General features: G+C 38.7%; 1 protein-coding gene across 1 annotated transcript in view; it reads right to left on the bottom strand.

Annotated features, from left to right (window-relative positions):
- Positions 1–295: 295 nt before the first annotated feature.
- The window catches only part of CD109 (CD109 molecule), a 129,171-nt gene continuing 112,781 nt past the window's right edge, over positions 296–16,685 (bottom strand). Inside the window, exons 29-33 of the mRNA XM_026507073.4 lie at positions 16,410–16,475; positions 12,923–13,065; positions 9,156–9,303; positions 6,933–7,035; positions 296–4,904 (exon numbers count right to left, since the gene is read on the bottom strand). Coding sequence (XP_026362858.2) covers positions 4,729–4,904; positions 6,933–7,035; positions 9,156–9,303; positions 12,923–13,065; positions 16,410–16,475 — 636 coding nt within the window. The 3' untranslated portion in view covers positions 296–4,728. The remainder of the gene's footprint in view (positions 4,905–6,932; positions 7,036–9,155; positions 9,304–12,922; positions 13,066–16,409; positions 16,476–16,685) is intronic.

Genomic DNA, 16,685 nt, shown 5'->3' with positions numbered 1-16,685 from the left:
CAATCCACGCCTCCATTTTCCTGTGTACACAAACTGTGCATTCTATATTTCTATATAATTTCTACATTTTTTATTGGTATATCACTTACCTCTCTGCAGATCCCACTCCAACCCAAAAGCAAAGCATAAGGAGGGAGGTGAAGCAGGTTGGTTGTCATTCCTCACTCGTGTCAAATTCCTGTAACACCATAAACCCACTCTCCGACATCTCGTTTCTCAGAGTTAAATAGGTGTAGGTAAAGGATGTGCTGTAGATGTGATTGAAACTAAAATAAAGGAACACTGATGATAATAATAGACGGGAATTTTAATTTTTTATTGATAAACCATGATTTCCTGCGGAATATATAATAGAATACAATTAACAATAACGTAACATTCTAACAGTTAAAATTTAAACTTTCGGAATCACTTTGATCAACATACGATGCTTTAATTTGGGGGAAAATAATGTTTTATTTCAACAGTATTCTTCTCATATGCAAAAGAGATTCTTAAAATAGGGGATTCAGGAAAAAAATTTTATAAACCTTCCTGTGTAGAAAATAAATTGACTCTACCAAATCAGCTGTACCCTAGTAAAAACCCAAAACAGGAAGCCGGGAAGGACCAAAATAGAGTCATATACTACTGAAGCTATCAAAGATAAATCTTAAAAATCTACAAATGGAACATGGCACTACCCTCTACCACGAATTCAATGCACCGGGCAGAAGAGTGGTAAATCGTAGCCTCATGACAACATGAGATAAAATTAATCTTAAATATGGAGCCACACGTCTATCAATATCATTCATCCCTGTTACAGAGATATGCACATACCAGTGTGTAAGCGTCCTCTGAAGTAAAAAGCTCAGAAATCATCTACAAAACATCTGTTTTCCTGGGTGACAATAACTGAAATGCAAATGACATTTTATGGAATGATATAACGTGTTTTGATGAGGCAGAGGAAAACACACTGGCTAGGAACAGTTTTGAAACAAGCCTACTCTCACTAATGCATACTTCATTAAAAATGTATATTTACTGTTCAGTTTCTGGAAGAAAGGAGGATAACAGTCCTTTATTCAAAGTAGTGATAAAAATAATTGCACCTCAGATTACTCCCAATGTAGCTTAAGATATTTACTATTCATAAATATCATTTGAATAGATGATATGAAATTTTTAAGTTCTTAAAAGTGCTATGCTTTATTGGAATCTGAAAACAAAGGAAAATGAGGAATATATCTTCTGTCTAACAGAAGTCTCTACTGAGAGTAGAATAGGTTCTGAAGCTAAGCCAAGAGCAAGTACTTACTCTAAGTATCTCAGACTTCTACTGTGCAAGAAAATGATACCCCCAAGAATATATAATGGCATTTGGACCCAAGGTTTGCCACTTGGCAAACTCAAATAAGTACTGTCTTCATCTTAAGAAACCTTGTCAAGTAGGTATTTACAACGTATTTCTACAGAAATCAGTACTAAACTTCAATGGAGCAAATGAGAAAAAAGTAAGGCTGTTACAAAAAACTCCAGTAATGATATGCCAGCAGGAAAATACCTTGTTCTAAAAATGACAAAGAAAAATGATAGCTCCAATTTTCTTTAAATGTCATAGGACAGCCAGAAATGCTGAATTAAATAATTGATTTAAAGATAATTGGTATTATATCGCCAGACTGTTTATAACTATATTTTACATATACAGAAATTAGGGCTAAGTATAACGTTTTAAAAACAATAACTATACCCAGGCTCAAAAGAATGGGAGCAGGGAGAATTATGCTACCTACAATTCTGAAGATCCCCACGTATAGGATATGATATTGCATATTTAAGTAACAAGTTGTTAGCTAATAGATGTGTATCTAGATTTTATATTAGCACAACACTCCTCAGATTATACTATACCCAAAATACTAAACCAAAGATATTATTGTTACAGTGTTTTGAAAAACATAAAGTATAATAGAGTAATACAATAAAAAAAAAAAAGCATTTTGTTAACCAGACATGTTTTTTTCTGAACTCATTGATACAGCAAACAAATTGTTAGTTGCCTTCATCGCTTTTTTAGAATTCTAACTGAAGGTGGTAGGATGGGGAAACTGAATATAAAAGTGTTGCTCTGTCTTTGAATCGTTCGGCTACGAGTGATTCAGTCTCTGGAACCACTGGCCGGTCAAAACTGCTGGTGTCTTAGCAAGGTTCCCGCTCAGTGAAAGGGAAGGGGAGATTTCCAATTAGTTCATCTCAGGAAATGAAATGGACAGCATTCTAAATGTAAGAATCTCATCATAAGCAAACATAAAGGTAAAATGGGGTTTTTTAATACGATCATTCATAGCATACGCAGAAAAGAAAATAGTCCATACTATTAATTAGTACTGCTACATGTCTTCTTTCCCTTCTGCCTGTGGCTCATCAATCGCTTTTAATGCAGCCTCACAGGTTGTAACAAAGCCAGTTCTGTTAGAAAGGTGTGAAGGAGGACGAGGACAAGGCATCGCCACAGCCTGTGCACCGTGAAGCACCACTAACTGACTTTCTCCTCCTCTTCTTCCTCCTCCACTCTTAATAAATTTATAACAAAAAGATGCATTACAAGAAAAGTTACAAAATGACTTGTTAATCTCAAAACCTGAAGTACTTCACAAAAAAGTATTCGAGTTCTAGTTTTTAAATGAGGAAATATGGCCTAAAAAAGATACAAGCTATCTTCCCTTGGCCTTTCCATTCTAGTGTCTCCCAATATACTACACTAGAAGTTCAGTATAAATTATTTGCTGAAGAATATAAGGTACCGATGGCCGGTATAAGGTTCCCTGGGCGAGGCAGGCGACGAGGCTATCCTGTGCCAACACCCTCCCCCAACTTCATCAGAAGATATTTTCATCTTAAAGAAGTCCTAGGACATAAAGTCCGAAAATACCATACCTGAAGGCCCAAACGTAACAAACACTATTTTTCGATCAGACTGTTTCAAAGGTGTAACAGAACTAGAAACTTATACCCGCTTAAGAGTAAATACAAGAAGATTATTTATTTGATATTTAACTTCTCCCTCTCCATAGACCACTCGCTGAAGATCTACTTTCTACATCTAGGTTTCAAGCTTTAAACCACTGAAATGTTGGTAACTCCTCCCTTGGTATCCAAAATATCCAAAAACAATATAGGAACATCTACTCCACTATAATTTTGTAAAATTCACTAAGATAAAAAAAAAGTTTTAAAAATTAACTTTAAAAGATATTATTTGCATCTTTTATTTTTGATGGATTTATTTTTAAACAGTTTAAATACCATAATGCAGACTTTTTGGAGCTCATGGCAATTATTTTTTCCATGTTCACTTGAGAGAAATGGCATGGAATTAAGGAGCAAAATTAAACCATTTCTAGATTTAATAAGAGATCTTTAGTTTATTTTTGATATATCTAAAATATTTCAATGTATTTAGAAGGAAAAGAAGAAAGGAAGAAGGAAGGAAAGGAAGAAAGAGAGAAAGGAAGAAAAGGAGGGGGATGGAAGGAAAGGAATTTTTCTTTAAAAGTTTCACCCAGATAAATGAGTATTACCCTTCAGAGGTTACAGGGTAACCAATTATCCAGGTGCTCAAAGTTCAGAAATCCTAAAGATCCACACAAGCGTTAGATGTCACCAGACAGCTGGCTGTCTGACGTTCCAACACCTGAGTCTAGAAGAGCTTCTATAGGACCCTGGGCAATACCCTCCCATACCTGAGGTCAGCAGTCATGTTCACTTCTCGGCCCCTGTCAAGCCCCAGCTTCTTTCCCAGGTCACAGGGAGGTCAGCCTGCGGCATCTTCAACAAGATCTTGTACCCTGGTTACTAACAACGCTGCAGCTTCTGGTCTAGGATCTTCTAGTCTGAATCCCCTGGGGCACATACTGCCATGCCCTCTGACTCTGATCCTGGAAACAGAGCCAATGTGGGGGGCTGAGGCAGTGAGAGGGAGGGCAATGCACCCAGGACTCCTTAGGGCAGTTTTCTGTACACTCCCCAAGCTCTGAATCACACATTCCCTCTCTTCTTCTCTCCAGAAGAAAAACAGGAAGGGTAAAGGCTGGGGGATGAAATTACAATTGGAGTGGGGAAAAACACACACACACACACACACACACACACACACACACACACACTTCACTAAAAAAAAAAAAAAAAAATTCACCCCCTACTAAAAAGGAAGAAGTGATATCCAATTAGGAAGGATATACTGAGACCACTGGGGGGTGAGGCAGGGCAGAGGGCTAGGATGGGTGGATGTGGGATGGGAACAGAGAGAGCTCCTCCTTCTGGTAGCTTTCTCCCAGTTCCCAGACATCTGTCTTTAATGCTAAAGCCAACACTGGTGTATAATAATGCTTAAGATCCTAGGCTCATTTCTTCTAGAAAATAAAAAGAATAGCTAATCTAAAATAACACATTTATTCTGGGGAAAACAACACCTCCATGAAACCACTCCTGAATGATTTTTAAGAGGGGGGAAATAAAGACGCACGACTGCCAAACTCTGATTTTCTGTTCTACACAGAAGTCAGAAGACATCCACGCAGCTATACATCCTAGGACCTGTTGGGCACCATCCCCCATAACCCCATAAAGAGAGGAAAAAAAAAAAAAAGTTTTTCAAAAATAGTAAAAATACTTGATCATGAAAACAAGATGTGTGACTTCTGGAAATGTCGGTGTTACATGAAGTCCTTAAAAAATGAATCACAGCCAGTGCTGCGAAGAGAACAGCAGCGTGCCACAGAGCGCGACAAGGACTGAAGCGTGATAAAGGGAGGCTGCAGCTCCTCTCTCGCAAGGACCACATCCGGGAGCGTTCCCACAGAGGTCACAAGAGGACAGCTTCACTTCCGAGTTGTAACTCCTCACCGCTTGTCTCCCTGTGCAGAGGCAGACATCAGTTTACACGGTCCCTTGTTCGGAAACATTTACTCTGCCAAACCTTAAGACCACTTCAGGACTGAGTTTCAATACTCTGAGATTTCCATTCTTCACATAATTTTATTTTACTTTACAAGAAACAACTGAAAGGCTCAGGAGGGGCCCACACTGCTAACCAAATCCAAGAGAGAAACAATGCCTTCCCTGCACTATGCCCCCCCCCCCCCCCGCCCCTACCCCCCACAGCTGGCCAGCACTGCAGGGGGCAGGGGGTGGGGGACGACCAGACCACAGCTGCAGGCTGCAGCCCCAAGCACACTCGAATCTCTTCCTGGAACAGGAAAGACTTGAAATTAAGGCTTGTTTAACCTCCTTGAGAGTTTATTTTCGAGTGTCATTTTCTATGCATTCAAGCAAAGCTCATTAGAACTACGAAAAGAGATTTACTGTGGGCTTTATTAAAAAACACAAAAATACATAGAGAAGCCTGCGTAATGCGTCTTTTGTAATGCATCTCAATGTTTTAAAATGTTGAGCATATAGCATCGAATTTTATAGTATAAGCTAATATGTTGGGGTAAATTTTATAGCATAAGCTAATATTTTTTAAAAACTATATAAAGTACCTATGGCACTAGAGTAAACTTACTATACAACATAATTTTTTATTTTTTACAATTTTTAAAAACATTTTATTTTCAAATTTCTTCATTTTTTGACATTATTATATTTTTAAATATTTTTTATCATTATATATTTTTTAATTTTAGAATCTTCAAAACTGGGTTGGTAAGGTTTTTATTATTTCTGACCTTTCCCATATTTTCCATTTGAAAATGTCCCCCTCCTAAATAAGTTGCTTTCCACAAAAAAATGTACAAAGAGTGAATCTTTTTTGTTTCTTGAATGTTCAAAATATTCTCCATTTGCTGAAGAAACATCAATTGGAGAACTTCCCAACTAGTTTGAATTCCAAAGTTGGATAACTGGGCACTACCACTGTGTCTCCACTGTGTATCTGTCCTTCCACAGAAAAGAAGGGCTGTCCTCAGTGTTACCCCCAAACCCCCCACAAGAACCTGGGTAAATGCTCTTCCCCAATTCCACCAGGAGGCTCTTCCCCAATTCCACCAGGAGGCAGATGAGAGGAACTGGCTTGTTGACTCAGAAGGAGAAAGAACTGCTGTGCTTAACCTTAATCATCAATGATACTCTGTTGAACACTACTGACGACGTGAACAAGTTCACTTTACTTTAGAGTGTAATTATCTACAACTCCCGAACACGTCAAGATGTTAACGATTCTCATGCATTCTGATGATTCTGAGCCACCAGAATAAGACTTACTACAATTACGGAGATCATACACTCACAGAATGTCACTCTGTGAGCATAGAGTAGGCCTAACCTGGGTGATCTACAAACCAGATCTCTGCTTTCACACCCTAAATTTTTAACATTTTATAGTGTGAGAAATTACCAGTAAAATTGAAGAAGCTCAAGTTATTTTCCAAAGTTATTTTTCTTGATCCGCTAAACAAAAAAACTGATACAATGTATAAATTTTAGCAAAACAACAGACTCTGCTAAACCCATCCCAGTCTCTATACTGCAAATGAGGCTCATGGTCTCTCCTGAAGAAATCCCTTTTTAAAACAGAACAGATGGAAGGGATGCTTGGGAAAGAAGCGAAACCTTGGAAACTGCACATAACCAGACTCACAGTTATGTCAGTTTTCCTTGTAAATTTTGTAATTGTTAGTTAAATACCTAAAACATGAGGAAAAACCTAAAATTATTAGGAAAAACATCACTTTTTTGTGTTCATCTGCTAAGTGCTATCATGTGACTTTTTAAAATTATCAATTATCTTTATTTAAGTGGAAAGCTCACCTCCTACACCCCACCTCCTATGCTCTCCCCAACAACGCTCCCCACACATGAGATAGGTGGCCATGAATGAATGAATGAATGAATGAATGTCTGGCTTAACTTCTGAAGTATTAGAAACTCTAGAACACACTTACTTGGTTCATAGTAATCCATGATGGACACCAAAGCATCTTGTGTATTTGAAACTTTAAAGTTTCTCACAGCAGGAATATCCACACAAATCTGGGTTTCATTTACCTTGAAAAATACAAAAAACTCTTAAGGGGTTGACAGACGATGCGTTCATGGCAAAGCAAAAGATGTTTCTTTTTGTTACCATTTAAGGAAAACAAATAGAAGCTAACATTTAGGGAGGATTTCTACCTACCCTGTATTACGGTAAGCACTTTATATAAATTATCTCATTTAACTCGCAAAATAATTCTTACAAGATAGGTAATTTCCCACTTTCATTTCACCAAAAGCAATACTGAGACTCAGAGGGGTTAAGTAAGCAGCAAGTCCAAGGATTCCTGCTTCTGGGCCCTGGTGCCTCACTCAATCCGCGTCTCAGGCGACGTACCCACCTGGGCTGCTGCTGATAGCTCACACAACCCCGTTCTCTGAAGAACTGCCCTCAGCTCCCAGGAGGAACCTCACCCTAGTGAGGTAACCCCAGGTGGGGGTTGTACCCCACAACCAAAAACTGGTATGGGGTACAAAAGGCCAGCTCCTTGCCTCCAGGAGCAGCCAAACTGGCAACTAATGTTGTTAAAGGAATCTGAGAATTGATGAATTCCTTCAAATATTCCATTACTTCCAATAGCAGTAAATGAAAAAATCAAGTTAATCAGTCAGAACATACTGAACATTCAAATTAAGATAACCATTAACAAGTACATCACATAAATAAATACATACATACATACATACAAGTACATCACAGATACGGGACATACTCCAAGAACCAATTACATTATAAATAAAAGCCTTAAACTTGTTTTTCACATTCCAAATCAAGTCCACAGTAGTCAAGCGGTATGTAATATATGAAAACTCCCGAACAGAAAAAGAAGCTAGAGACTTTGAATGAGTTTTGTTTTTTTTTTAAAGATTTTATTTATTTGACAGAGGGAGAGACAGCCAGAGAGAGGGAACACAGGCAGGGGGAGTGGAAGAGGAAGAAGCAGGCTCCCAGTGGAGGAGCCTGATGTGGGGCTTGATCCCAGGACTCTGGGATCACGCACTGAGCCGAAGGCAGATGCCTAACGACTGAGCCACCCAGGTGCCCCAAGACTTTGAATGAGTTTTAACAGAGTTTTGGCCAGAGTAGTTTTTGAAGTCCTAAAACAAATGAGAACATTCAAGAACTAATTTTTTTAAAGTATATATATTGCTAAAGCAATATATTTCTGATTCATACTTGGCAAAACTGGAATAAGAAACATAGGTATTCCCCCAACATAACATGAAATCCTAAGAACACTTAGAACTCAATTTCGATTCAACCTAAGACTTTCACATAGGTGTTGGAAAAAAAGAATAAATTATATGCCAGCAGTTTCGAGACATAACTAGTACAGTCGAGTTCTTCACTTCCATTTCTCTCACATACTCTACACGCCTTATTCTTGGATCAGTAATTTTCATACAAAGAGAAGAGTATATGAAAGTTATAAAATAATTTGTGTAAAGACCTCTGAGAATATTCTTCTATGATTTAAGCACCTAATATATTATTCATTGGAGAAATATTAACCCCTTTGGGATTTATTAAAAGCTCCACAAAAGCATTTTAAAACTCACAATTAAAGCTTTCATCATCAGAATTTAAAGAGATAATTTTAGGGATCCCTGGGTGGCTCAGTCGGTTAAGCATCTGCCTTCGGCTCAGGTCATGATCCCATGGTCCTGGGATCGAGTCCCGCAGCAGGCTCCTTGCTCAGCAGGTTGCCTGCTTCTCCCTCTGCCTGCTGCTTCCCCTGCTTGTGCTCTCTCTCTCTCAAATAATTTTTTTTTAAAAAAAGAATATTTTAGCAATTCCCTGAGGCAGAGGGGTTCTCAAACTGAGACCTGGACCAAATTTTTGAAATTACAATGTCACAGTTCCTGCATAGTTTACAGCTGGCATGAAATAAGGATTGAGTTATCAAGACTTTCATCAGGCTCGTCATTAACATCATTCTCTTTAAGTTTATTTTATAGTGATGTCTTCTTAGTGGGGACAAAAACAAGGTTGCCGTGTTAGGGTCAGTCAGGGACACAAAAAGCTGAAATAAAGACAAAGGAAATAGGCCGAGAGTAAGGCAGACCTTCCAAGACAATAAATGGCACCTTGTCACCAGTCACCTATGTGAAACTTATGTTTCACTACTTACAGAATCTAAATATAGGTTGACTTTTCCATGATCATGTTCCACTTTCCTCACGGTCTCGCTCAGAGGAATTGCGTCCGAAGGCACGGTAAAACCGCTGAGGAGGTTCACTTCCATAAGGGCCATGCCACTTCTAGCTGGGCCCAAAAACCTACAGCAGAGAGGACGGGATGGAAGGAAGAAAACCCTTTAGGAAAAACCTAAAGCTGCTGGCAAATTCTCTTCACATAAAAATTAAGACTGACAAGTGTTAGTCCAATACTTACTGTTATGTTGAAGTAAAAAAGCACTATAGAAAACTATTATAAAACTGGCAAGCCTTTCTTTACGGGTATGAAATTCTTATAATTTTCAACCACATGAGGAATAATGATTTAGCAATGCATTCACGTGACGTGAAATGCCTGCAGTGTATCAGCCTTGTGCCCACAGATTTGTAACAAGTACAACCTGGACGCCCTTTCAGTGGGCAGCCCTGTGTTCTAGGGGTGATTCCAAACTGAATCGCATTTTTCATTTTCTCAGAAGTTGACAGCCCTGAGCTTTCCAGCTGAAAGCCAGGAACTGAAAAAGAAACCGAAAAGTTGACCACTTAAGCAGCAGACCACCGCCAAGTCTTTGGCAATCTTCTCTTCATCTGGTTTTAGAAAAAGACCAAGAAGGAGAGTCCTTCCCTTTGTTCTCCAAAATGTACTTGGAGCACATTTTGTGTTTTCTTTGGCCACCTGGCGAGAATTCCAAGTCTTGGAAAATTCTGTGACACTACCTTGTTCTCTCACCCTGTTGGACACAACGTGAGCATCAAAGGATCTGGGCACCAACGGCATCTTGTCTCCTTTAAAGTAAACAGTTTTCGAAAATGAATAGGTGGCAAGAGCCTTTTGCTTGGAGCAGAAAGAGCCCAGTGTGGTTACGGAAAGGAGTCTGTCTACAACGTGAAAGGATCGGAGCACTGTTACGGGAGTTCCCGTTGTCCTTTCAGACGGCGAAAGCAAGGAGGGCTGGTAGAAGAGCTTGCTTTTGAGAGCAGCTAACCGATGGCTGCCAAACACGGCTGACTGAAAAGCCACACGGTCCCACTGCCGACGACAGCTGGCTCAGCATCGCAAACAAGTGAGAACATCTGCGGAGTGATGCACGCGGCCAAGAGAGATGCTGTTGGAAACTAGTAAGGGCAGTGCTAGCTAGAGGCGTTTGTGTCGGGGCAAACATTAAAGAGAAGAACAGCCAATCTGCTTAAATACGATGACTTTCGGGACACCATCAAACGTGCCTCGGTTGACCTGGTCTTCCTACCAGCCCGGGGCAGAATTTGTTAAATGACTACGCCACACACAGAAAACCTCGTCTGAGGTGAGTAAGGGCTTGGACCCTACGGATGGGAATAAAGCACCTAAAATACCAGCTTTTCTTTTTATTAAGGGCCACTGAAAAACTTCACTGAAAATGTTATTTGTATTCATAACGGATTTTTCTCAGAAGACCAGGAGCAGAATCCAAATCCTTTTTACCAACCGCTACTCGCACACGAAAACAGTTCCCTTCTCTAGTTTCCCCCCCATAAAGGGAAAAAGATATATATATCCTCTACCTCTCAAAGTCTATCACCCATCTGATTCCTGATGACAGGTCCAGATTTGGAACCCTATATCCTTTCATGGGCCCTTGTAAGAAATGAGGCCCCATCCTCATCTGAATCCTAGTTTCACCTGATTTTCCTCATCTGTTTCTTCAGTTGATCTCCCTAAGAGGTAAAATCCCTCTTACAGCTCCAAAGACTTTTCTTCTTTGCCCACTTCAAAACTAGAAGTTTAGACTTACTTAGAAGATTTATTTTTACGAATTTCTCTCAGTCTCCCCTCCAAACAGTAAGTTCCATGAAGACAGGGCCTGTGCCTTTTTGATCACCGTCATATTCTAACATCTGACACTATGCTTGCCACATAATGGAGACTCAACTGATATTTACCGAATGAATGAAGGAATGAGTGCGTGAATGACAAAAGCAGGGATAATAATACCACCTACTTTATAGAGTTACCATAATGATTAAATGAGATGCATGTGGAAGTGTTTGACGTAAGTTTGTGATAAATACAGCTTATTATTACTTAAAATAATAATAACAATGCTATTATTCTGGAAAAGAAACCAATCATAAACTTCATAAAGAAGAGTGGGAGTCCTACTTTCTTAGTGAAAAGGGAAGCCTTTGAAGGAATTCTGCTATCCCCCTGCTATGAGTCCAAATTGCCCAGGAAGGGAACGGATGGGACAAACACAATGACATTTTATACCAAAATCATGAACATGAAGGCCCAAGGATAGTACAGATGGTAGCAGTAATGGAGGAGATTGGATTCAAGCGATGGCTAAGAAGGTTGGCCACCTGGAGAAACACCCAACAATGACCTTGAAGAGCATCTGGCAGCTCAGTACCACGTCAGTGACTTCCAACAACAAGCCAACAACAAGCCACGTTCAACCAGAACACTAGGGGGTATTTCAAAAGAGCAGACGGCAGCTCCTCAATATCAGGGCATCTTCACAGTAACTCCCAACTTCACAGCAAATCATGCAGCGGTAAGAGGATAGACTGACAAGGAAGCAATTGTGAAGTCTCCCCGTTCAAGACCCTTCTGAAGGATTTGCTCTCAAACCTGTGTGTGCATTAGAACAACCAAGGAAGCTGAAGAAGGCAGCTTCACAGACTCTCAACCTGTGAAGTCAGCAGGTTTGAGCTGGAACCCCTTTTCCTTTTGACTTAACAAGATCCTCAGATGCTTTGGATACAGACTGAATTTAAGAATCACCTTATTAAGTACTCCCAGAAGCTAAAAGTGCCTATTTATCTAAGGTGAAGACCTTCTAAACTGGAGTATTTTAACTGTGTCTAAAAACACCATTCTCTTCATTAAACTTGCATGTTCTTATGAAGTCTTGGGTTAAAAGTTATATTTAACTAAAAGTTAAATATAAACCTGGAATATTCTTTAACAGAAAATTACTAACCAAGGAATAATGGATTTTAGAGTATTAAACATGATTGGTTAATTTAAAGTTTTCATAAATTAAGACCTACATTCTAGTAAATTTTTCTATTCAAAGTTATTATAAATATAAGAAGAACTTGTAAATCATTTTGAACACACTAATACTTAAATGTAATTAAGCAGTATTTCTAGTTTGTAATCTGAAGAGTATTAAATAACTGAAATCTTTGTTAAATGTAACTCCTTATATTTTTTTAAAGATTTTATTTATTTACTTGACAGAGAGAGAGAGAGCACAAGTAGGGGGAGCAGCAGGCAGAGGTAGAGAGAGAAGCAGGCTCCTTGCTGAGCGGGGAAGCCCGATGCAGGGCTCAATCCCAGGACCCTGGGATCATGACCTGAGCTGAAGGCAGAAGCGTAACTGACTGAGCCACCCAGGCATCCCCTGTAACTCCTTATATTGATATAGTCAGATAACTACATATATATAAATTTCCAAATCTGGGGCACCTGGGTGGCTCAGTCAGTTAAGCGTCCAACTCTTGATTTTGGCTCATGTCATGATCTCAGGATCATGAGATCAAGCCCCACCTCAGGCTCCGAGTTGAGCATGGAGCCTGCTTAGGGTTCTCTCTCTCCGTCTCCCACTGCCCCGCCCATCGCATGTGCTCTCTCTCTCTCCCTCTCTTAAATACATACATACATACATATATAAACAAATAAATCTTCAAATCTATTTTAAAAAGAGAGAGAGAAAGGGCTTAAAGCAATACCAACCTTGTGCACACATTCAAATTCAAGTGATTGGTATCATCTTTATTGTCTCTTACAGCAACGTCTAAATCAAAAGCTTCTTGGTCTTGAATAGATCTTCGTCTTCTGGAGGAACCCGAATCTTTCACATTATAAATTACATTAAACTGCAAAAAATAATAAATGAGCATAAGTAATAAGCTCGTCATAAATTATTACCAATAAATTGCCATCATTACGTATTCTGAATATTAGGCAATGATTCTCTTTGGGATAAATGCAACTAGATTTATAATCTTCGACCAAGAAAAAAAAAAAAAACTAGTTTTACCAGCTAAAAAGTATCATTGTTAACAAATACTATAGGGGTGCCTGGGTGGCTCAGTTGTTAAGCGTCTGCCTTCGGCTCAGGGCGTGATCCCAGGGTCCTGGGATTGAGCCCCATAGCAGGTTCCATGCTCCACTGGAAGCCTGCTTCTTCCTCTCCCACTCTCCCTGCTTGTGTTCCCTCTCTCGCTGGCTGTCTCTCTCTCTGTCAAATAAATAAACAAAATCTTTAAAAAAAAAAAACAAACAAACAAATACTATAAAAGTTTATAAGCAATGATTTTTAAAATTGAGAAAATTGTTAGGTGAGACTCCAGAACAGGTACAGACCTTCATGATATTCATAGGTATTGTATGGGGTTTTTTTTTCAAGGAATGTAAAACATTCTCTTTAGGGAAAAAGCGAAACTACAGCCTATTTCTTTCTTGAGATCATCCACTAATTTCTAAGCTCTGCTGCCCAACTGGTGTCATTTTTCACAAAATGGAACCTTAGAAACTCAGTAAGCTAAACCAAAACTAAAACATTTAAGAGCCCTGGTTGAACAGAAACCTGTTCAACGGCTCAGCATTCTTTCTGGTTGTACAATACTTTTAAAAGATGATAAAACGACAGATTTCAAGACAACTGGGTCTTTTTCAGCAAGTACTCTGTGCCTACCACCAGGGCAAGGTGCTGTGGGGACACTGGGCAAAGGTGAGGATAAGTTGGTTTGTTTTTCCCAAAGGGTTCCTAAGATCGGAAGCTTGGGAATATAGTCAAAATTTCCTACAACTGCCTCATGCCAAGTTGAACTGGAATCTATTTCTTCCACCTTTTTTGATGCCAAGATTCAGAAGCTTTACCATTGCTATGTAATGTTGTATTTTCTTATACTTAAATCACACACACGCGCACACATACACACACACACACACACACACACACACACACACACACCTCAGAACTAAACATCTAGTACCCTCTGTAGATTTTCACACTTTAAAAAAAGTCTTCTTTCTGGGGCACTTGGGTGGCTCAGTCGGTTAAGGGTCCGACTCTTGATTTTGGCTCAGGTCATGATCTCAGGATCAAGGAATCGAGCCCCAATTCGGGCTCTGGGCTCAGCATGGAGTCCGCTTATCCCTCTCCCTCTGCTCCCCCCCGCCACCCACCCACACACTCTATCTCTAAAATGAATAAATAAAATCTTTTTAAAAAATAAATAAAAAATAAAAATAAATCCTCTTTCTAAGCCTTCCTCTTTCAAACCTAAGAGTTCCAACTTTTTATTCTGCTACACCTAGCTCATATAATCCCTTCGTCCTCTTGATCATTCTGGTTATCTCACTCTAGGCATTCTCTAATTCTTTCTTAGCTACAATTAAAATTTTAGAATATTCTTGGAGGAGGTGAAGAACAGTTTCATATAACTGGAGAGATGGTCTCTTATTTCCATCATCCCCTTTCCAATGGCATGCAATTGTCATTTAGAGACCAACGTCATCAGGAAACAAACAAGAACTACTATATTTATCCTCTGGATCATAATTAATACTCATCTATAACTTAGTATCGGGATTAATGTGTGACCCATGAAAAGCTCAACTGCTCATTCAGCGAACTTGGAGACATCTTGCAGTTTATTTCCAACAGCTTAGCATTTTAGTTCTTAAAAGGGGCTAAGAATTTACTGCAAACCTGAGAGGTTTCTTTCCTTTATCTAGAGTGCTTACAAAAATATCAATTAAAAGAATCTCCAAACATATTCCCAGGTGTCCATCTTGTTAGCAATTTGTTTCTCCATCCTAAGAAGCGCCTGTCAGTCCCTACCTTTTGTGTTCTGCATATTGAGGCAGGTTTGGAGTAGTGAGCATTCTGACCAGTAGGAACCACATTTACTGCTGTGTCCTTCAAAGTCCAAGTAAAACTCATCTGGCTTCAGTCATTTATCTACATTTGATTTAATAAAGAATAAATTCCAGCCAATTTGGTGACTTAAGTACATATAATTTTTCAATTGTATCTAAAATATCCTGTGTATTTACATTTGGATTTGCTGTTTGCTTTGAAAGACAGCTTGGGAGTGGAAATTTTCACATGGCCTTTGTTAAGAATGACAAATATAAATTATTCACTCTTTTCTCTTTCTACCCTTTTTGTTGAATACTGTTCCTTTTAACTGTGATCATTTTTCCTTGATTTTTAAAAAAACATTTACTACTGTGTTTTGAATATTACACAAAATAATCTTAAGAATTATTTCGAAGTTTTGAAATTATATCTGACCATCTATCTGCCCTACTTAGGAAGTATACCTGTTCTTTCAACTAGAACAGTTGTACTGGTTTTTGGGAAAGTACCTTTTCTCTATAATAGCCTTTTTTTTAACTCTCTCGGTAAATCTTTCAAGGGTTTAGTTTGGTTTGTATATTCCAACCAAGCACATAACCATTTCTGGTCCTATATAAAATATTATTTTTGGTTTCCAATAAGATATGTCAAGTCCCTGTAATTTTCAATGTACTAAGACAATAACTATCCCATTCAGGATTTTACATACTACTTCCATTTTATTCTAACGCTACTGTACCATTAAGGGTAAGTTTCTTGGATTTTATTCTTATAGCAAAGCATTGAACATATCATGCTCTAATTGTTTTGTTTACTATTATATAAGATTTTCTTTTTTTAATTTAAATTCAGTTAGCCAACAATTACATAAGATTTCACATTAAAGGGACATTTCCTCTTTTCAAGTCAATTCCTTGTAATACCATGTTGACCTTCATATTGTTAGATGAATATTAAGAAGTTATAGGCAAAATCTGTTGTATTATCAAGTTACAGTAGAAACTTTACCACCATTATGATTTCTGAGCTGTATTTTCATAAAAAAGATGGGGAGTTCCCAACAGCTCACAAGAATCATATCGGAAGAATTTAATCCTAACTTCAAAAAGCATATAATACTCAAGAAATATTTTTCCAAGATTGTCAGTCCATTTGGTTGCTATCTACTGACCAGTAGTAACATCTCTAATACTTTTTATTAAAGAGAGTGATTTATCTTACCTAAGTCACAGACAGAAACCCTTAAGAATTTTATACATTATCTAAGTTACAGATTGAGCAGTACCCCAAACGAAAGGATTATTATAACAAGTCATACTGAACTAAACAAAAATGAACATTGTTACATACCTGACAAATAGCAAATCCAAAACCACTTGCGGAAATATTAACTGCAGTTGGCTGAACCACAGCAAGCTGAATAAAGATGGGAAAAGAGTGAGTAAGGCTAATCTTCCATATGCAGGTCCTTCCGGCTAGCACTAGAAACCAGTGTTACCCCTCACTAGGAGTGTAAGGCATCTGCAAAAGCTCTAAGAATTTCACAGAGCCTCACATGTCAAAAGCTAGGGGCCAACCAGGTAAGAGAGGTGAAGGCAGAGGAAGGGCCCATTCTCCATGCACCCT

Source organism: Ursus arctos, unplaced genomic scaffold (assembly GCF_023065955.2).
Source record: "Ursus arctos isolate Adak ecotype North America unplaced genomic scaffold, UrsArc2.0 scaffold_29, whole genome shotgun sequence".
Lineage (NCBI taxonomy): Eukaryota > Metazoa > Chordata > Mammalia > Carnivora > Ursidae > Ursus > Ursus arctos.
The sequence above is the reverse complement of the archived record's forward strand: the minus strand, read 5'-3'. Positions and strand labels throughout refer to the sequence as shown.